Source organism: Pan paniscus, chromosome 3 (assembly GCF_029289425.2).
Source record: "Pan paniscus chromosome 3, NHGRI_mPanPan1-v2.0_pri, whole genome shotgun sequence".
In the NCBI taxonomy this organism is placed as follows: Eukaryota; Metazoa; Chordata; class Mammalia; order Primates; family Hominidae; genus Pan; species Pan paniscus.
Window position 1 is genome coordinate 56,894,360 of NC_073252.2, and position 21,755 is coordinate 56,916,114.

The window sequence follows — 21,755 nt, forward strand, 5'->3', positions numbered from 1 at the left end:
CGCCTCGGCCTCCCAAAGTGCTAGGATTACAAGCGTGAGCCACCGCGCCCGGCGCCTTATAAACTTTCTACCCCTATCACTTTCTTTACCTCCTCTTTAAGGCCAATAACTTTCAGATTTGCCATTTTGAGGCTGTTTTCTGGATCTTGTAGGCATGCTTCATTCTTTTTTATTCTTTTCTTTGTCTCCTTCAACTGTGTATTTTCAAATAGCCTGTCTGCAAGCTCACTAATTCTTTCTTCCGCTTGATCAATTCTGCTATTAAGAGACTCTGATGCATTCTTCACTGTGTCTGTTGCATTTTTCAGCTCCAATATTGCTGCTTGATTCTTTTCAGTTATTTCAATCTCTTTGTTAAATTTATCTGATAGAATTCTGAATTCCTTCTCTGTGTTATCTTTAATTTCTTTGAGTGTCCTCAATACTGTTTTGATTTTTCTTTCTGAAAGGTCACATATCTGTGTTTCTCCAGAATTGGTCCCTGGTGCCTTATATAGTTCATTTGGTGAGGTCATGTTTTCTGATGGTCGTGATCCTTGCAGATGTTTGTTGGTGTCTGGGCATTGAAGAATTAGGTATTTATTATAGTCTTCACAGTCTGCACTTGTTTGTACCTGTCCTTCTTTGGAAGGCTTTCTAAGTGTTCGAAGGGACTTGGGTATTGTGATCTAAGCCATGTCTGCATTGGGGTGCACCCCAATCCCAGTATCGCTATGATTTTTTACGGATTCATAGAGGTACCACCTTGGTGGTTTTATTTAAGATCTAGAAGAATTATCTGGATTACCAAGTAGAGACTCTTCTTCTCTTTTCTTTCTCCCAAACAAATGGAGTCTCAGTCTCTCTCTCTCTCTCTCTCTCTCTCTCTCTCTCTCTCTCTCTCCCTCTCCCTCTCTCTCTCTCTCTCTCTCTCTCTCTCTCTCTCTCCCCTCTGAGCCATGTGGAGCTGGGGTTGGGGTGACACAAGTACCCCTGTGGTCACCACCACTGGGACTGTACTAGGTGAGACTTGAAGCCAGCAGAGCACTGGGTCTCACTCAATGCCTGTTGTGACTGCTACCTGGCTACCACCTATGTTTGCTGAAGGCCCTAGGGCTCTATAGTCAGCAGGTGGCAAAGCCAGCCAGACTTGTTTTTTTCCCCTTCAGGATGGCAGGTTCCCCTAGGCCCTGAGCTGATTCATAGATGCCATCTGGGAGCCAGGAACTGAGGTCAAAAACCTTAGAAATCTATCTAATGAGGGTCTATTGTACTGTATCTTTGCTGGCACTCAAACCACGATATACAGTCCTTCCCACTCTTCCTCTTTCCACAGGTAAGGAGTCTCAGCCCATGGCCGTCACCACCAGAGGCCCACAGGGAGTACTGCCAGGCTACCGCCAATGTGCAGTTAAAGCCCAAGGGCTCTTCAGTCAGCTTGTGATGAAAGCTGCCAGGCCTGAGACTCACCCTTCAGAACAGTGGGCCCCCTCTCTCCCAGGACAGCTCCAGAAATGTCATCTAAGTGTCAAGCCTTGGAATAGGAGACCCCGAGAGTCCACTTTCTACTTAACAGCCCCCCCCCCAACTGTGCTGTCACTGTTGCCACCATAGCTGGGAATGTGCTGGTTCTCACATGAAGCCAGCACATCTCAGAGTCTCAACCGAGGCAGGTGGCATACTACTTGGGTGTCGCTGCTGGTTCTTCAGGGCCCAAGGGCTCTTTAGTCAGTAGGTGATGGATCCTTCCAGGGGTGGGTTCTTTTCTTCAAGGGAGCAGGTTCCCTTCTGGCACAGGGTGTGTGTAGAAAGATTGTCCAGGAGCTAGGGTCTGGAATGGGGGGCCTCACACATCTGACTGGTGCCCTATCCTACTGTGGCTAAGCTTGTATCCAAGATGCAAGACCAAGTTGTCTCTGCTCTTTTCTCTCAAGCAGAAGGAAGGGGTCTCTTTTGGAGCCTTAAGCTGTGCTGCCTGAAGTTGGGAGAGGGGTGACTCAAGCACTCCCTTAGCCACCCAAGTGGTGGCTCAGGAAGTTGCCTGCTCCCCATCCCCAGTCCAGTGACTCCAAGTCCATCTTGGCACTAGGACTTGCCTAGGAATTGCAGTCCTGTGACTTAGACTGCCCCTCAGCTTCACTTAGGGCCCCAGAACACTGCAGCCCGTGTTGACAGGGCTTGCTGGAAGTCAAATTTGGACTGCTGGGATGGACAATTTCCTTGCGGCTAGGCCTGGTCCAAAAGCTCCCTCCACGAGCAGGCATCAGCTGAGTTCAGCCTGTTTCTGCTCTCCGCTGTGACCGGGCAGCACTGAGTTCAATGCAAAGGCTCACAGTTGCTAGAGTCTTACAGTTGCACAGTTCTTTGCACCATGTGGGGAGCTGCTAGGGGATTAGGGAGGGGTGTCATTGGCAATTCAAAACTGTCTTTTCTACCCTCTTTAATGCCTATTTCAGCAATGCGAAGTCAAAACCAGGCACTGTGTATGCTCACCTGATTTTGGGTTCTTATGAAGATGCTCACTTTGTGTAGATAGTTGCCAAACTTGGGGAGGGGTGGGGAGATCACTAGAGCCCCCTATTCAGCCATCTTACTCCATCTATCTCAGTGGTGAAGCCAGCCAGACTTTTTTTCCCCTTCAGGGTGGCTAGTTCCCCTAGGCCCTGAGTTGGTCTAGAGATGCCATCTGGGAGCCAGGGACTGAGGTCAAAAACCTTAGAAATCTGTCTCATATTCTATTGTACTGTGCCTTAGTTGGCACTCAAACCATGATGTACAGTCCCTCCCACTCACTGTTTAAAATGGCGCCCAAGCATAGTGCTGTCTAGTGTTCCTAAGTGTGAGAATGCTGTGATGTGCCTTTTGGGAAAAACATGTTTTAGGTTCAGGCATGAGTTTTACTGCTGTTGGCTGTGAGTTCAATGTTAATGAATCAACAACATATATTAAATAAGTTTTATTTTACATCATGGAATACCATGCAGCCATAAAAAAGAATAAAATCATGTCCTTTGCAGCAACATGGATGCAGCTGGAGCCCATTATCCTAAGTGAATTAACGCAGGAACAAAAAAACAAATGCCACGTTATTACTTATAAGTGGGAGCTGAACATTGAGTACACATGGACACTAAGAAGGGAACAATAGGCACCAGGGCCTACTTGAGAATGGGAGGAAGGTGAGGATTGAAAAGTTACTTATCAGATACTATGCTCATTACCTCGGTGATGAAATAATCTGTACCCTGAACCCCCACAACATGCAGTTTACCCACATAACCAACTTGCATGTATACCCGCTGTACCTAAAATAAAAGTTGGAAGGACACACACAAAAAAGGTACATTTAAACAGAAACACACATAAAACAGGGTTATGTGCATTAATGACAATGCTGAGGCCAGGGGCTGGCTAACGCTATATTTCTCCCAGGAGCAGTGGTTGAGTGTAGTATTTGCTAATTCCGTGTTTCTAGCGACTTAACATAACTACTGTGAATAACTGAATAATGAGAATTGACAATATATAATTTTCCCCACTTGTTTGTTAGAGACTGTAGGCTGAAACCTCATGTGAATCATCGTGGTATTTTTGTGAAGTGGACCATTATATTATCCCCATAGGAACAATGTTTTAGTTGAGGAGTGTATATATATATATATATATATATATATATATATATACACACACACATATATATATATACACACACATATACATATATATACACACACACACACAAAATCAAATATTTAGCACTATATATCATATCTTAAATATAAGGCAGTGATAATGAAATCTCTATAATCATTTTAAAGACATGATGTTTTCTTAGGTTTTGTAAAGTAGACATAAATACACTATGAACACTAATTGTTCATGGTTTAAGAACCCCAGTGCACTACCTATTATACATGCAATGCGTGTAAACTGCTACTTTAATATAGCATAAAACTGACCTAATACTGTTCAATAATGCTTTCAGTAAACATCTTGTAATACAGTAAATTTTTTTTTTTTTTAATTTTTTTTTGAGACGGAGTCTCACTCTGTCACCCAGGCTGGAGTACAGTGGTGGGATCTTGGCTCACTGCAAGCTCCGCCTCCCGGGTTCATGGCATTCTCCTGCTTCAGCCTCCTGCTGTAGCTGGGACTACAGGCGTCTGCCACCATGCCTGGCTAATTTTTTGTATTTTTAGTACAGACGGGGTTTCGCTGCGTTAGCCAGGATGGTGTCGATCTCCTGACCTCGTGATCCACCCGCCTCAGCCTCCCAAAGTGCTGGGATTACAGACTTGAGCCACTGTGCCCAACCGGTATTTAAATATTTGAAGGATTCATGGTTAAACTTGATTTCCATCCAAGGTAAAATTCTAGAATGGATTATTAAAAGGATCTTAACCAAATAGACTTGGAAACATAATCAGGGCATGTGCACGGTCCTGTCTTGGAGTAAAGAAAACCATTTGTACAGAAGAGTAGAGACCTAATTTAGCATTTTCCAGCAATTTGACATTGCTCTAGAAGTTTATGAGAGAGAAATGCAGATTATGAAATTATTTAAAAATATACCTCAGAGGAGCAGGGAATGTTTCTCCTGAAGACAAGAAGACTCAGGTTGAATAAAGTGTTCTTCAAATGCTTAAGAGACTGTCATATAGATTTGTTTTCTGTGGCCCCAAGAGGCACAAGAAGATTCAAAGATGTTACACGGAAGTAGATTTTACATAAAAGCTGATTTTTGGAGATAAGATACCTTTTCATACGATGCAAATAGTTGCTTCATTTTTCTAAGTTGTGTAATTATTTCTATTTTTTATATTGTCTTTCTGGTAGCTAACAAGCTAGCCTTCCCCCTACTTCCCTTCCTTTCTTTCTCCACCTCTCTTTCACTTTTCCTCTCCCTCACTCCTTTATTTCCTTCCCTTTTTAAATGGAAATTCTCACATACAAATCTAAGAGAATAGCGTAATGAAACCTGTGTATGTTTATCCATCATCCAGCTTCAGCAGCCTTCAGTGTACAGGCAGTCTTTTTCATATCTGCCTATTACCACCTTGCTGACATTGCCACCTATGTTAATTTAAAGCAAATCTAAGCACCATACCATTTCATATATATAAATATTTTAGTATGTATCTGTAAATTAAGAGTGTTTAAAAAGAAATATAGCCATAATACTATTTCAGATTTAAAGGAAAAAAAAAAGTAATTCCTTAATATTGCCAGTATCCTGTCAATGTTGAGATTTCTTCAATTATTTTCTGTCTTTTTACAGTTGGTTTAAATCAGGATCCAAACAAGGTTTACATAGTTTTAATGTTAATTATTTTTCTTAAATATATACACATACTATGTACCCATGAAATTAAAAATTAAAATTGTTTTAAGTTTAATCATAACAGTTCCTCTTTTTTTTTTCCTATTTATTTGTTGAAGAAATAGTCATTTCTCTCACTTTATGGATTTTGCCAGTTGTGCTTCTGTGTGTTGTATTTCCTATTTTAGATCCAGATACTTGATCAGATTCAGATTTATTCTGATTTTGGCAAGAATAGTCATTCATAATGCTGTGTATTTCCTTATGTATCACATAGGCACTGTCTGGTTGCTTCTCTTTTTGTGATGTTGAGATTGAACAAGGTTTAGGTATCCAATATATTTCTTGAGAAAGGATGCTTGAGAGGTAAAATTTTTTAGACTGTCTGAAAATGCCTTTCTTACTATCCTCATACTTGATAGTTTAGCTAGGTATAGAGTTCCAGTTTAAAAAACCACTCTCAGACCTTTAAAGTTACTAAACTTCTGGTGTTGCCAAACTTATTTATGACTTACCTTGTCTCTGTACCACTTGTCCCTATTCTCCTTCCCCAAAGCTTTATAATTTTGGCATTATAAAATTTCAGTCTCATTTTCAATACTTTGGTTGGCTTTTCATATTTAAGATTTTCTTCAGATGTCTGGTGATCCTTGGGTCCTGTTTTTAGTCTATAGCAATGCCATAAAAAGCTAAATTGGAAAGTCTGGATGCATGTTTTGTTGGTTCATTTCACTGTACAGCATGGATTAGTTTTCTATCGCAGCATAACAATTTACTATAAATATAGTGGTGTGAAACAACGCCCACTTATTATCTCTTAAATTTCTGTGAGCCAGACATCTGGGGACAGTGTGGCTGGATTCTCTTGCTTATGGTCTCAAGGCTGATATCAGCTATCCTATGTTCCTTATCTGTAGGCTGTGGGTGAACATTTACTTCCAAATTTATTGTTATTGGTAGCAGAATTTAGTTCCTTGCAATTGTAGAACCAAGATCCTGATTTTTTTTATGGGCTGTCATCTCCATAAGGTTGCCCACATTCTTTGACATGTGGCACCCTCCATCTTTAAGTCAGCAGTGGCAAGTAGAATCCTTCTTGTGCTTTTAATCTCTGACTTCCTTATCTCCAACCAGCCAAAGAAATCTCTGCCTTTCACAAGCTCATTTGATTGGGTCAGGCCCACCAGGATAACCTCGCTGTCTTTAGGTCAACAATGCTATATAACGTAACTTAATTTTGGGAGTAAAATCTGTCAAATTCACAGTCCCAAGGTTGTAGGATGTGTACATCAGGGACGGGTAACCTTGGGATCATTTTATTAGACACACACCTGCCAGTGTTTGTCTTCTGAATAATTAACCCAGCTACCATAATTCTGACAGTGGGAGCTGACAGTGGGAATGGGGCTGAGGATTTCACTACTTATCATGTAAACTTTCACTTAATGCTTTTATGTAGTACTTCATGTCATCCTCCTGTATACCTGATGTCTCCTAGTCCAGGGCCTTTCTAGTTTGGTTTCTTTAGAGAATAATCACCTGGCTGTTTAGTTTGGCAATGAAAACTTGTGTCTGATTACTCCTCACAGGTGTTCAGCTGGTCTCCCTTTTTTCTAACCAAAGCCTCACCCCTGTATCTGGTACATCTCATACCTGACTCCTGTTGGGCTAATGGTCTGTTTCTCTTTTGATAGTGGTGTTTCAGTTTATTCTGTTCTATAAGTTAGTTAGTTCTCTGGTTTACTTTGTCTTTATACATTTTAGCTTATATATTCAGCTTATATACAGATTTTTCCTAGTTTTACCATAGATGGAATTTCTCTTGCATTTTAGCCCTCTGAGTAAGTTCTGAGAGGAACATAATTACGCATTCAATTATCTTAAAATCAGATAATATTTAAAAAGTTTAATAGTGTTAGTAATATTAATAATTTTATTATAAAATAATAATATAAATAATATTTTAATGTGCCCTCTATCTGAATTTCTATGGTTTTGTTGTTCAATTGATTAAATGAGAGAATTTGGAAATAATAATCTGGTCATTTTGTTCTTTTTTTTTTTTTTTTTCCTTTGGAGAGAGTCTCATTTTGTCACCCAGGCTGGAGTGCAGTGGCACAATCTTGGCTCACTGCAACCTTCACCTCCCGGGTTCAAGCGATTCTCCTGCCTCAGCCTCCCAAGTAGCTGGGACTATAGGCGCATGCCACCATGTCCAGCTAATTTTGTGTATTTTTAGTAGAGACGGGGTTTCACCATGTTGCCCAGGCTGATCTCCAACTCCTGAGCTCAGGAAATCCACCCGCCAAGTAGTAGGATTACAGGCGTAAGCCACCACACCCAGCTCTTTTCTGTTTTTCGATCTTCACTTTAATGTTCAATAGCTGGATAAGACCAGAAAAAAAAGAATCACCATAATTCAGGGTAGCTAGAATAAATTAATTTTTGATTACTGCTAATTAATTTGAAAGGTTACCATCTATGTCTTTGGTTTCTTCCTAGTTACATTTATTAAAATAGTTATCTTTACTTATGAAGATACAAGAAGTTCATAAAGATTTAAAGTGAGATTTTTTTTTTCTTTTTAAAACAGTGGTTAGTTTTTACTGAGCCAGATCTGTCCTCTTGCCTAGTTGCTGTTGCTATCACTGACAAATATTTGTTATATAGTGATCTCAGATGGCTGAAAAATTGGAGCTAATTTTTTTCATGTGGAAATTCTTCTGTGATGTTGATCTCAATAGTGCCTTCATATATTTAACCAAAAGATGATCTATTAAATATTGTAGTAGATTCAGAATATAGTATGACTTTTAATATTAGTGACATAAATTATACAGTAGGTATCAGTCTTATCAGACCAAGACAGTTTTTATTCTTTATACATCTTAACTGTAGCAGATATGAAATTTGACTACTCTGAACATTTTTTTATGGCTATAATCATAAAGGCTTCTTGGCAGATTTATTTTTGGTTTTGTGAGATATAACATTTGCTATGTTAGTTTTTTAATTAAAGAAAAGCATAAAAATATATCTAAAAGTACTAATCTAAAAATCATTCAGGACGGCAACAGAAAAAAATATTTTAAAGGCAGAGATGGTTAATAACCACCTGTATGAAACCTAATTGTTGCTTTTGCAGATATCGCTATAAAGCATGCTTACCCCTAACCTTTTTATTCTAACTCGGTGCTTAATCTAGGCTGCCTATTTTATTATAAAGTGCACTGTAAAAGTATACACTTTCAAAACTTTAAACATGAAACTTATGTGATATTATTGAACACCTTTCACTGTTACATACTTATCTGTGCAGATATATTTGTTACCAAGTGAGTGGTCCTTTTTGTTTCTTAGTTAACTAGTTTGTTGTAAAACCTATAATAGCCTTTCTTTAATGTGCATTGGAATCATATGGGGATCTTTTTTAAAATGCAGGTTTTGGATCAGTACATCGTAGGGCCTGAGATTCTGCATTTCTGACAAGCTCCCAAGCGATAGCAGTGCTTCTATTCAGTGGACCACATGTTGGATAGCAGGGTTCTGTAATATCCATCATAACATTAGAGGTAAAGGTTTTTAATCCTAGCTGTTTATCAGAATTGCCTTAGAGCCTTTAAAATATGTAGGTGCCAGGCCCTGCTTTCTACTTACTGAATTGGATCCCCAGATGTAGAAAACCTCAGCATCTATATATTTGAAAACCACTACAGGGGACTGGATCACACGTGTAAACCTAGCCCTTTGGGAGGCCGAGGCATGTGGATCACTTAAACTAGGAGTTCAAGACCAGCTTGGGCAACATAGTGAGACCCTGTCTCTAACAACAACAAAAAAAAAAGCAATTAGCCAGGCATGGTGACGTGCGCCTGTGGTCGCAGGTGCTTAAGAGGCCAAAGTGGGGGATCACTTGAGCCCGGGAGGTCGAAGCTGCAGTGAACCATGATCATGCCACTGTACTTCAGCTTGGGCAACCAGGTGAGATCCTATCTTAAAAAAAAAAAAAAACAAAAAAAAAAAACAAAAAAGCACCACAAATGATGCTGATGGGCAGCTTGGATTAAGCACCACTGAATTAAAATAATAAAGGTTAGGGGTAAGAATGCTGCATGCTTTATAGGGATATCTGAAAGAGCAACAGTTAGGTTTCTTATAGATGGTTACTAACCATCTCTGCTTTTGAATTTTTTTTTTAATTTTGCAGTTCTGAATGGTTTTCAGATTAGTACTTTCAGATGATTTTAAGTATATGTGATAAGTTGTAGACATAACTCATTTATAGCTTATCTTTTATATATAGTCTAGAATGCCTTTTTAGGCCATATTTTGTTCACAGATGGTAGCCCAGTAAACATTCTTAAGCAAAAATAGACATTGACCCGATGAAGTAGTTTACACCTGTAATTGGGAGCACTTTGGGAGGCTGAAGTGGGAGGATCACTTGAGACTAGGAGATCTAAACTACCCTACACAACATAAATGAGACCCTACCTCTACAAGAAAGTTTAAAAATTAGCTGGGTGTCCTGCTGCGGTGGCTCACACCTATAATCCCAGTACTTTGGCATGCTGAGGCCGGAGGATTCCTTATGCCCAGGAGTTCGAGACCAGCCTGGGCAATGTAGTGGGACCCCGATTCCTCCAAAAAGTAAAATAATTAGCCAAGCATGGTAGTGCACACCTGTAGTCCCAGCTACTTGGGAGCCTGAGGCAGGAAGATTTTGAACCCAGAACGCTGAGGCTGCAGTAAACTGTAATTGTGGCATGCACCCAGCCTGGGTAACAGAGCAAGACCCTGTCTAAAAAAAAAAAAAAAAAAAAGAGAGAGAAAAATCAGCCTAGTGTGGTGGTGTGAGCCTATAATTCCAGCTACTGGGAGGCTGAGTTGGGCAAATCACTTGAGCCCAAGAGTTCATGACTGCAGTGAGCTATGATCATGCCACTGTACTCCAGCTTGGGTGACAGAATAAGACCCTGTCTCGAAAAGAAATACATATAAATTAAAAAAAATAAAATGTAGACATTTCCCAAATCATAGAGATGGTGCTAGCTTCTGGCACTACTGGCGTCAATGAGCCAAAAATAATTTTATCAGGACTCTGTCCCCTTCTCTTTCTGTGTCTCTGTTCTCCTCTATGTTGACTTTATTTTGGGCAGTCTTTTTCTGTATGTGGTGACAAAAGTGGCTAAATAGCTTATGACTCACATCTTACCAATTTAGCAACCTTTGAATATACGTTCTTTCAGAGATATAACAGAGTCTAATTGTCCCATCATAGGCCAAAGACCCGTTTCTGGCACCAGAGGGTCACAGGATCAAGTACCTATGAACCACATGGAATGAATAAGATTATTAGAAAACTGGAGAAGAGTGATTTCTCAAAAGATGCTGGGCAGCCAATATATATGTCTACTCTACCATTTGGAGGTTATTTGTTAACATACACAGTATAGCTTTAAGTAACTTGAATTTTGCTTTGTTTCTCCTTTTGGGTGTGTCCATATTGGTGTGAAAATAATATAATAGGAATAGGAAAATTGTCCACGGCTGATGGTAAAGCCTTTGCAGATCCTGAAGTACTTCGGAGGTTGACATCGTCTGTTAGTTGTGCGTTGGATGAAGCTGCTGCTGCACTTACCCGTATGAGAGCTGAAAGCACAGCAAATGCAGGGCAGTCGGACAAGTAAGTACATTTTTGCTGCCATCAGTATGAAATCATTTTCTTAAAAATAATAACAAATAGCTAACTTTTACTGAGCATTTATTTTGTGCCTGGCTGGCACTGTGCTAACCACTTAACATGTGATGTCTTATTTAGATTCACAAAAACTTTATAAGGTATAGATTTTGTTTTTACTCCCATTTTACAGATGAAAAGTTAAAGAGAGATGAGTAACTTAATCAAGATCAAATAGATAATAAGTGGCAGAGCACCAGTGCCTTTCCGACTGCAAGGCTGATGGCCTAGTCAATATGTTATAAAAGACTTTTTGCTTATTTAGATTTTTTTTAAAAATGTATTGGTGACAAAGAAGTAAATGTTTTACAATTAGGCCATTTTACAGTTCATTTGCATAGTTCTGACCATTTTAAAGAGTAAGGCTTTTTATTTATTTATTTGCTTTCTGAAGTCTTAAAAGAAGTTATAGATCTAGTTCCTATAACTTGAATGTGAGTCCAGGGACTTTATTTTTTTATATCCTATAATTCCTTGTATATAGATAGCACTTTACAGTTAGTAAGGACTCAGTAAATGTTTTGTGACATGGCATTTTAAGCTGTTCTGATGATGTTATCCAATAAAAATCACACCATCTCATGTATAAGCACAATTATGGATGTATATTGAAAAATGGAAGCCAGGCACGGTGGCTCACGCCTGTAATCTCAGCACTTTGGAGGCCGAGGCGGGCGGATCACCTGAGGTCAGGAGTTCGAGACCAGCCTGAGCAACATGGAGAAACCCTGTCTCTACTAAGAACACAAAAATTAGCCGGGCGTGGTGGCGCATGCCTGCAATCCCCGCTACTCGGGAGGCTGAGGCGGGAGAATCGCTTGAACCTGGGAGGCAGAGGTTGCAGTGAGCCGAGATTGCGCCATTGCACTTTAGCCTGGGCAACAAGAGCGAAACTCCATCTCAAAAAAAAAAAAAAAGTGATAAGAAAAATGGATAGATACTTCAAGGAAGCAACTAGAAAAGAATCATTAATACATGTTACCATTTTCAACCCTTGGTGGCTTCTTTTTGCCTCCTCTAATAAAATGAAGCCATTTTATTTATTTTAGCAATTGCCTTAAAACAATTGAGAACATCTGAATATTCTATTTGGGTTTAGAGAGTAAATTATAGCATTTAAGAATTCTTTGTTGTCTAATGGTGTTTTCATACAACATTTTTAAGAGCATAAAAGAGAGGTTAGATAGTATTAACAAGGTCATGAATTTGCTGTTTCTCTTGGCTCTTTATTAGTGTTCATTCATCTAGATTTTTGTGTTTGTATTAACTTGCTTTACCATTCTTCTCATAGGTTGACTCCCTTCTTTAGTTAACCTCGGTTTCTATTCCATAGTAAATGTTCAGTTTTACTAGCCTAAAATATCATTGGTAATCTCCAAATATTTTTTAATGTGGTGCCTACTAAGATTGGCAAGAGAAAGAATTAAAACACCTTGAAGGGTATACTAAAACCAGTTCAAGCAGGAAATAGAATAGAAAAATAAAAAGTCACAGATGATTTTGCATTGAAAATACTGGAATTTAACAGCAAAAAAAATAGAACATATTTGTGAGAATTATATTTATTCAACAAAGTTTGAGAAAGATGGTGGACTTAAGTGCAGTGAGTACTATGTGCCACATTTTTATATTAGTTAAGGACAGTGCCCTGTGCCAGGCTTAATATGCCCTTCGCCCACAAGTTCTTAAGTTCAGCTGTTGCTAGAGTAGATCCTGTAAGGTTGTTTTCAAGCTGGTATACACACATGGAAATTGAATGAAAAATTCAAATGATAATGTAGATTAGGGTATATGCATAAAGAAGTGAAAGAGACAGAGAGAGACTACTTTGAAAGAGAGAAAAGGTATGCTCTTATACAGGAAATGTCTTATGGGAAGGATTTGTTCTAAACATGCTTAAAAATGATAGCATTGAGTCTAGGGACTGTCAGTGTCCTGTGAAATGGGAAATCAGAAGAGATGTTTAAAAGACAAATTTATTTAGTACTGGTCGAGACTTTCACTTTGGTAAGGGGACAATACAATTAACATGTAAATAAAATATATAGTATTGCACATAATAATATATAACTATGGGAAAAATTGAAAGGGAAATGCTAAGACAGTGTTTGGGTTGGAGGTCATCTTGGTTCATTTTCTGTTGCGTGTAACAGGATTCCTGAGACTGGGCAAGAAAAGGAATTTATTTCTTACAATTATGGAGGCTGAGAAGTCCATGGTCAAGGGGCTGCATCTGGTGAGAGCCTTCTTGCTGGCAGGGACTCTGTGCAGAGTCCTGAGGCAGCACAGGCCATCACATGGCAAGTAGGCTAAGTGTGCTAGTTCAGGTTTCTCTTCCTTTTATAAAGCCTACCCAGTCTCACTCCATGATAAGTAATAATTCATTTACCCATTAATCCATTAATTCATGAATGGATTAACCGATTCATGAAGACAAAGCCCCCATGACTCAGTCACCTCTTAAAGGCCTTACCTATCAGTATTGCCACATTTGGGGTTAAATTTCACTTGAGTTTTGGAGAGGACAAATATGCAAACCATAGCAGAGGTCATATTACATTTTTTAATAGCGTGGTCAGAGAAGTCCTCACTTAAAATGGTGGCTTTCTAGGAAAGACCTGAAATAGGGAAGGGAGTGAGCCATGTCTGAGAGAGGAGCTGTCTTGGCACAGGAACAGCAAATGCAAATATTTGGAGGTTGGAGCTTATTTAGCATATTTGATGAACAGCAAGAAGACCAATGTGGCCAAAGTGGAAGGAATAAGGGTGAGAGGGTAGGAGATAAAGCCAGAGAAGTAAAAGGGAAGAGGAATATGGTATCCTGCCACTAGGCAGATCTTGTAAGGATTTCAGCTTTTACTGTGAGTGAGATTATAGGCCAGTGGAGGGTTCTGAGTAGAGGAATGACATGTTCTACTTTTCTTTCTTTCTTTCTCTCTCTCTCTTTCTTTCTTTCTTTCTCTCTCTCTCTTTCTTTCTTTCTTTCTCCTTTCTTTCCTTCTTTCCTTCCTTTCTTTCTTTCGAGATGGAGTCTCACTCTGTCACCCAGGCTGGAGTGCAGTGGTGTGATCCTGGCTCACTGCAACCTCCACCTCCTGGGTTCAAGTGATTCTCCTGCCTCAGCCTCCCGAGTAGCTGGGACTATAGGCCACACTGCCATGCCCGGCTAATTTTTTTTGTATTTTTAGTAGAGACAGGATTTCACCGTGTTAGCCAGGATGGTCTCGATCTCCTGACCTCGTGATCCACCCGCCTCGGCCTCCCAAAGTGCTGGGATTACAGGCGTGAGCCACTGTGCCCGGCCGACATGTTCTACTTTTCTTTAAAAAAGATCTGTCTGGTTGCCTTGTTGAAAAGAGCCTGAAGGAGAGCAAGTAGTGTGAAGGCAAGGAGACTGGTTAGGAGGCTTTGCCGTATCTGAGACAAAGATGTTGGTCTTAAATCTGGGTGATGGTAATAACAGGGCTATAGAAAAGTGATTATCTGTAGGTGCCTTTAGTATCTGAAATGAAAGGGCCATATTTTAAGAGGATAATAAAATAATTGAGTTATATTTGAAATAAAAAGAATATTAATAGCCCTGGATTTAGTTTTAGGATTATTTTATACGAAAGTGAGAATCTTTAGAAATGTCTACAATTGGAATTGTTTTGGGAAGTTTATGGGGCATACACTTTTCTCTCAGTTTAATTTTTTGTTACTCCACTTTTTCCACTCTCATTTTGCTTGAGTTCAGCTTTTTCTTTGCCTGGATTTGAAACTTCCCCCCAAATTTGATTGTATAAGTAAATACTTTCAAAACCAAAACCAAAAAAGGCTCATCAGTTATTCATTTATTAATATTACATTCTCCCATCTTTTCCATCTGATTTCCCTTTACTTGATGGAAGGACTCACATAGATCTTTATAATTAGTAGAAGTTTTGCGCATTTTATACTTTTTAATTAAATTTTATAAAAAATTTTCTACTGACCGAACAAAAGAAGTATAATTATGACCTGTTATTTGTATGTGATTTCTATAAACTTTTATGTTTTAAAATTTTATGTTCTTGCTCCACTTACCAGTAAATTAGACTTTATCCTTCAGTTGCATAACTGAAAACGTTTTGGAATATTGATAATTTTAATTCAGTGCCATTAATATGTAGATTGTAAAAAACTCAATGAATTCAATCATTTTTGCCTTTTTGTTATGAATCATATTGAAATAATCATCCTTGTTGAGCACTAATGTTAGCATTAGTCTGTTCTCACTCTGCTATAAAGAACTACCTGAGACTGGATAATTTATGAAGAAAAGAGGTTTAATTGACTCACAGTTCCACAGGCTGTACAGGAAGCATAGCGAGGAGGTCTCAAAAAACTTACAATCATGGTGGAAGGCAAAGGGGAAGCAAGCATGTCTTACCATGGCACAGCAGGAGAGAGAGAGGGGAAGCAAGCATGTCTTACGATGGCGCAGCAGGAGAGAGAGAGAGAGCAAAGTGGGTAGTGCTACACACTTTTAAACAAACAGATATCATGAGAACTCACTCATTATCATGAGAACAGCAAGGGGGAAATCCGCCCCCATGATCTAATCATCTCCCACCAGGTCCCTCCCCCAACACCGGTGATTACAATTAAACATGAGATTTGGGTGGGGACACAGAGCCAAACCATATTAACTGTCAAGATTTGACATAAAAATCCAATACTCTGGCTGGGTGTGGTTGTTCACATCTGTAATCCTAGTGCTTTGAGAGTCTGAAGCAGGAGGATTGCTTGAGGCCAGGAGTTTAAGGCTGCAGTGAGCTGATTGCATCACTGTACCCCCTCCTGGGTGACAGAGCAAGACTCCGTTTCTAAACAACAAAAAACAAAACAATCAAAAACAATATTTATGCTGTGCAATTTTTTAATATTCTTATATTCTGGTATTGTGATATTCTTTCCGTAATAGCCGCAGTTTGGCAGAAGCCTGTTCAGAAGGAGATGTAAATGCTGTGCGAAAGTTACTCATTGAAGGGCGAAGTGTAAATGAACACACAGAGGAAGGGGAGAGCCTCCTTTGTTTAGCTTGTTCTGCTGGATACTATGAGCTTGCACAGGTTCGTATTATCAAAATAAAGCTTATTTGTTGTTTTTTTAAAAACTGGCTTGCTTACTAAGGAAATAATAAAATAAATCCTTCCAACCATTAGGATTATTTCAACAAATAGTTTTGTTAGATAAATTTTGTGTGCTTATAGCTCTTTTACTATGACTAGGTAGACATTATATAAATACGTGTTCAAAATTTTTTGACGATTATTTCCTAATATCTTTTTAAACTATTTTTCTCTCATAAGGTTTTGTTGGCAATGCATGCAAATGTGGAAGATAGGGGAATCAAAGGTGACATTACACCTTTAATGGCTGCTGCTAATGGAGGACATGTCAAAATTGTGAAGTTGCTGCTAGCTCATAAAGCAGATGTTAATGCACAGTCTTCAACAGGTCATGCATATTTCTTTTTCAGTTTTACTACATAGTAACATCATTTGGTAATAATGATTTTGCATGAAAGTGATGTTTAGTGCTAATTTTTCAGTTCTCTTATTTCTTAGAAGTGCTACATATTCTCACACATCTGTGTATGAGTTTTGAAGTATATAGAATATATTTCGAATGATATTCTTCCTGTTTTGTTTATGAGGGCAATTGGCCTTTTAAGGTTCTTTAAGATGAAAGTAAAGCACTGACCCAGTTAGACGGACCACTCTCTTGGAAATTGAGAGGTGTGGGCCGTAGTGCTCAAATCCGTGTTTCCAGTTTTTTAGGAGAGGAATGGGAAGATAGGGAGACCAAACGATTGTGGAACAAAAGGATGGTTCATTGTTTCCTACTGTTACTAAATTGTGGCCCACAGAAAAAAATATTGTGAAAACATTGTGTCCTGAAGAAGAGCATAACTTTAGTCTAAAATATATATTTTTTTCAAATTTGGGCCTAGATAGATTTGTGTAAAAATTCTAAAATTTCATGGAAATATTTTGTGCATTTCCTTCATTCAGATTTTTCAAATTTATTAAATGTTTTTTAAGGTCATGTTCTGATTTGAAGGGATTTTTAGAAATTCTTATTTTACCCAGAAGGTTGATTTTTCTTGTAACATGGGAAATTTTTATCAGCAGAAAAGAATGTTTTAGAAATTATTGAATTCAAATTCAAATTTAGAAATTTGAATTTGATCAGTTAACTGGTATTTGAAGTTGTAATGAAAACATATATGATTAAAAGGTAGAGTATAAAGTATGTATATGATGAGTAATTTTAGGTTAGAAACATTAAAATTAAAAAAAGCTTGTGAAGCATTTCTCTGATAAACATTAAAACAACTTTTTTCTCATCTTAAGGTAAAACTTAGCTCTGGGGCAGAGTTGCCCAGTTCTTTTACAACTCCCCAGTCTGGATAAGTGTATATGATTTTCCACATGTATTTGACTTTGGTTTTAAATGGAAAAGGAGAATAGGGAGTTGATTTCAGAAAGATAAAATGCAGTAGGAAAGGAATTTTATATAGAGATATATATTTACATATATGTATATGTAATTTAATATTTATTATGGTTGTAGTCTTCTGTTTCCATTTTCTTAATGTAAATTAGCACTTTAATTTATTTTGGTATTTTATGTTAATGTCTTTTTATTTTTCCTAATTAAAATAGGCAATACAGCACTTACATATGCTTGTGCTGGAGGCTATGTAGATGTTGTAAAGGTGCTCTTGGAATCCGGTGCTAGTATTGAGGACCATAATGAAAATGGTCATACCCCTCTTATGGAAGCTGGAAGTGCTGGACATGTGGAAGTAGCCAGATTGCTGCTAGAAAATGGGGCTGGCATTAATACGCATTCTAATGAATTTAAAGAGAGTGCCCTTACCTTAGCTTGTTACAAAGGTACAGTATAAACCTTTCTTAAAACAAAGTTTTTAAATATGTGAAATTATAATTATTTTATGTAATCTTGTTTCTAAGTTAAAAAATAAAACAATGATAGTATATGGTATGTAATTAAAGGTTAAATAAGTGTTTGCAGTGTTGCAGTTTGTTTACTATTTAAATTTTGAAAATATAGATTTAACTATAAATATTGTCACTGAAAAATGAGTATTAATTGATCTAATTGTTTTATCAGAAACAGTTCTTTTAATATGAACTGTATAATAGCTTTGCATGTTGGGAAGATTTTGCTTGGTATGAAGGGGTACATGGTATTTTAAATGATGTCAATGAACCTGAAAATATTGATAGTACAGAAAATGCCCTCCTTTGGCAGACCGGACAATTGCCTAGAAAGATGTTTGGTCTGTAGATAATTAATGTTCTATATTCTAGATTGTTAAAACACAGCCACAGAGCTGAACATTTTTTAGACTCCACATGTATGACAGATAAATGGCTGTAAAGTAAGGTGTTTTACTTTTTAAGAAAGTAAATTAAGAAAATTTTTTATTAAGAAAGTTTTTTATTAAAAAAAGTCATACAATTTTGTGTTTAGCCACTCATTTCTGTGTTTTATGTCATCTGTCTATATAGTTGTCCCATATTATTTACGTCATAAATTCTTGACCCCTAGGCATCAAGAAAAAGCTTTTGCAAAACCTAGTAAAAAATTTAAGGAGGCACTCATTCTCAGTGACTAACCTTTCACTTGCACAAGCTTACGTGTGAGTGGCTCCTTAAATTTTGCACCCTGCACTTTGATTTCCTCACCCTAGTTCTGGCCCTGGTGTTGTTTTGTTCTATATAAGAGTAGCCAAGGTTGTGTGATGCCTTTTGGAATAATTTCATTTATAAACATGAAAATAATCCTTATATATTTGGATTAATTGACTAAAATTTAACTTAAATTTGAAAAATATGGTTTATTTATAAAGTGCTTTTGATTATCTGATGTTAATAGATTTTCAGATAGGGAGCACAGCTGAGGTCCCTTAGTTCCCTTCCCCAATCCTGTTTATAATTAGGCAGAGGCTGATCTTCACTGGGAGGAGAGGAGGTAAGCCTTGGGGTGGGTTGATTGGGTGGCTCTCTCCCCTTCTCACAAATACTTTTGAACCCAGTACTGGCTGCATTTCACTACTGAGTCCCTGCTGGCTAGAGAGCTTTGAGATGGGGCTGCTTGTAACTACTCTGCCCTCTCGCCTTTGCTTGTAGCCCCACCCTGCTATCCAAAAGGGGGATCTGAAGTTGGGGCTTGCAGGCTTTAATTAGAAGCTGGATAGCAAACTGAGCTGGTGGAGAACATCTCTGCTACTTCCAGGTATCCATGGACCCCCTTCCCTTCCTCTCCTTCTGGTGAGGTTTTGTAGGATATAGACTGACAAGGAGGAGTTAGGGAAGAGAGAGAAGTCAGGCTGAGACTGAGCACTAATGTGGATTTTGGGGAGGGGAGAATGACAGAGAGGAAAAGGGATGGTAGGTAGTTGACAAATATAAGACGCGGCAGATACTACACTTACTTACCGAAGTAAATTTTGTTTAATTGTTTACCTGTGACTCCACTATCTGTCCTTCTCCCGCCTCCCAGTTGAATAAGAATTGATTGTAGCTCATTCCAAATAAAGCTGGAAAAAATTAAATAATTTTTCTATTGTTTTTTGCATAGGATCTGAAGTCTTTTTTAAATTATAATTTGTCGTCTGCTTTTTAACCACTTGTATCTTTAAATGAACTGAAGCATATGGTTTATTTGAAACTGCATCAATGTGTGTACATGTTTATATTATAATTAAATATATAAATATAAATTAAATGGTGTGGTTTGAAGAATATTTTTATACATACAATTCCCAGTTTATAAGCAGGTTTTTCCTAAAATGTTTCTGAGTTAGGTATTGGAACTTTAAATACATTTTCTCACAGAAATAACTTGACTGATCATTATCTCAGGCTACTAGTTCATGAAAACTGATTTATTCCGTAGCATATATAACATAACTATATAACATGCCTGGGCTCTTAAAAGGTTGTAGAGGGAACATTTTGGGTGTTGGATTTTAATGGCATCTTTGTTCACCTCTAGCAGGGACTCTAGAAGCAGCAGTTTATGGGGCAGTAGGGTAAGGGGTAGAACAGCAAGATCACTTGTATAATTTGCGTTCTACAATTGAGGGTGGCTTCTAGTTGACTTTATTATGCTTATAAATTTAATGCTGTAAGTTAAATATAACTTTTCAAAATATTATAATTTTAAAAAATATTTTGGAATAATAAAATATTTTCAAGTAATCTTGTACACTTTTGGTTTAGGACACTTAGAGATGGTGCGATTTCTTTTGGAAGCAGGCGCAGATCAAGAGCATAAAACAGATGAAATGCACACTGCTCTGATGGAGGCTTGCATGGTAAGATTGGTGAAATATGTCAAATATGTTTATATATTAACCAGGGAGAGACAGAGTAGTATACAATGAATGCCTTTCCAATGGGTGCTATGATTCTGTTTGTCAGAACCTTATTGAATCAGTTGTACAACATTAACTTCTATTAAAGTTACTTTCTGAAGCTTTACAATGCTACCTGCATTTTCTTAGTCTCATATAACTATACCAAAGTCACTCTTGTAAAGATTGGTTGAGGATATGAAATAGGAAAATATGGCCAGGCATGGTGGCTTATGACTGTAATCTCGGCATTTTGGGAGACCGAGGTGGGAGGATTGGATTAACAAATTAAAATGGATGCCAGCAGTTCAAGACCAGCCTGGCCAACATACCAAGACCCCCTTTCTATTTAAAAAAAAGTTAAAAAAAGAAAAAAGGAAATATAATTCAGAGTATGTACATTATTAATAAGCATAACATACTTCAAACCAATAAATTGACTAAACAAAAATTTAAAAGTAGAGCCTAATTTATGTTACATAATTTCCCCTCTCTCGAGGTCTTTTCTGAGCCCTAGATTGTCTTTTGAAGAGCTGCATTTTAGAGTTTGTATTCGGGAATGGCTCATAACAGTACTCTTAAACCTTTGTATCTTTGTTTATTTATGACACAGAAATGGGCCAAAATATCATAGAAAAATTTATGAGGAGAACATGCCAGCGGTAGAAAGGGCCCCCAAAGAATCTGAAGTTTCTTGTCTCATCTTCCCTTCAGAGAGTAATTATTGAAAGGATGTTAAATTTTATTTACTATTTTTTAAAATATGAGGTAGCCATTTAAGACTTGAGTTATCTGTTGTTTTCCTTATTGCCATCATAGTGTTTGCTTTAGCAAATTATTTTTTTTAACAAATAAAAGTTTTTCTAAGCTTTTGAGTTCTTCATCTGTAAAATGAGGAAAATATCTTTCTCTGGAGTTGTGAGGATTAAATGAGATAATGGGCATAAAACACATTAATAGTATTAACAGTAACAGTTTTAAAAGTTCCCCATGATAAGGAAATTTAAACATTCTTGCCACCCCCTACTGAGGAAATGGCCTGTGTGTAGATTAAGAAATTAAAATGGAATAATCTGTAGGTCTAGCCAACATGCACTGGAAGTAAATATTATAAGTGAAAGATATTAGTAGGGGCCAGACATTTGAAAGACTTGCTATAATACTGAGTTTTTAAACTAGGATTTAAAGGAAATGTGGGAGTTCACTATCGAGGAAGAAGATTCAGCACTGAAGAAATAGCAAAGTAATCAAATTAATAAGACATTAGAGTCTTCTCTACAAATTGAAATAGAAAAAAAGTA

General features: G+C 37.7%; 1 protein-coding gene across 4 annotated transcripts in view; it reads left to right on the top strand.

The window, feature by feature from the left end:
- The window catches only part of ANKRD17 (ankyrin repeat domain 17), a 184,966-nt gene that overhangs the window by 87,457 nt on the left and 75,754 nt on the right, over window positions 1-21,755 (top strand). For all 4 annotated transcript variants that reach the window (XM_008971825.5, XM_034958674.3, XM_034958677.3 and 1 more), the window contains exons 3-7: window positions 10,829-10,985; window positions 15,985-16,132; window positions 16,373-16,520; window positions 17,732-17,965; window positions 20,321-20,415. In XM_008971825.5, coding sequence (XP_008970073.3) covers window positions 10,829-10,985; window positions 15,985-16,132; window positions 16,373-16,520; window positions 17,732-17,965; window positions 20,321-20,415 — 782 coding nt within the window. The remainder of the gene's footprint in view (window positions 1-10,828; window positions 10,986-15,984; window positions 16,133-16,372; window positions 16,521-17,731; window positions 17,966-20,320; window positions 20,416-21,755) is intronic.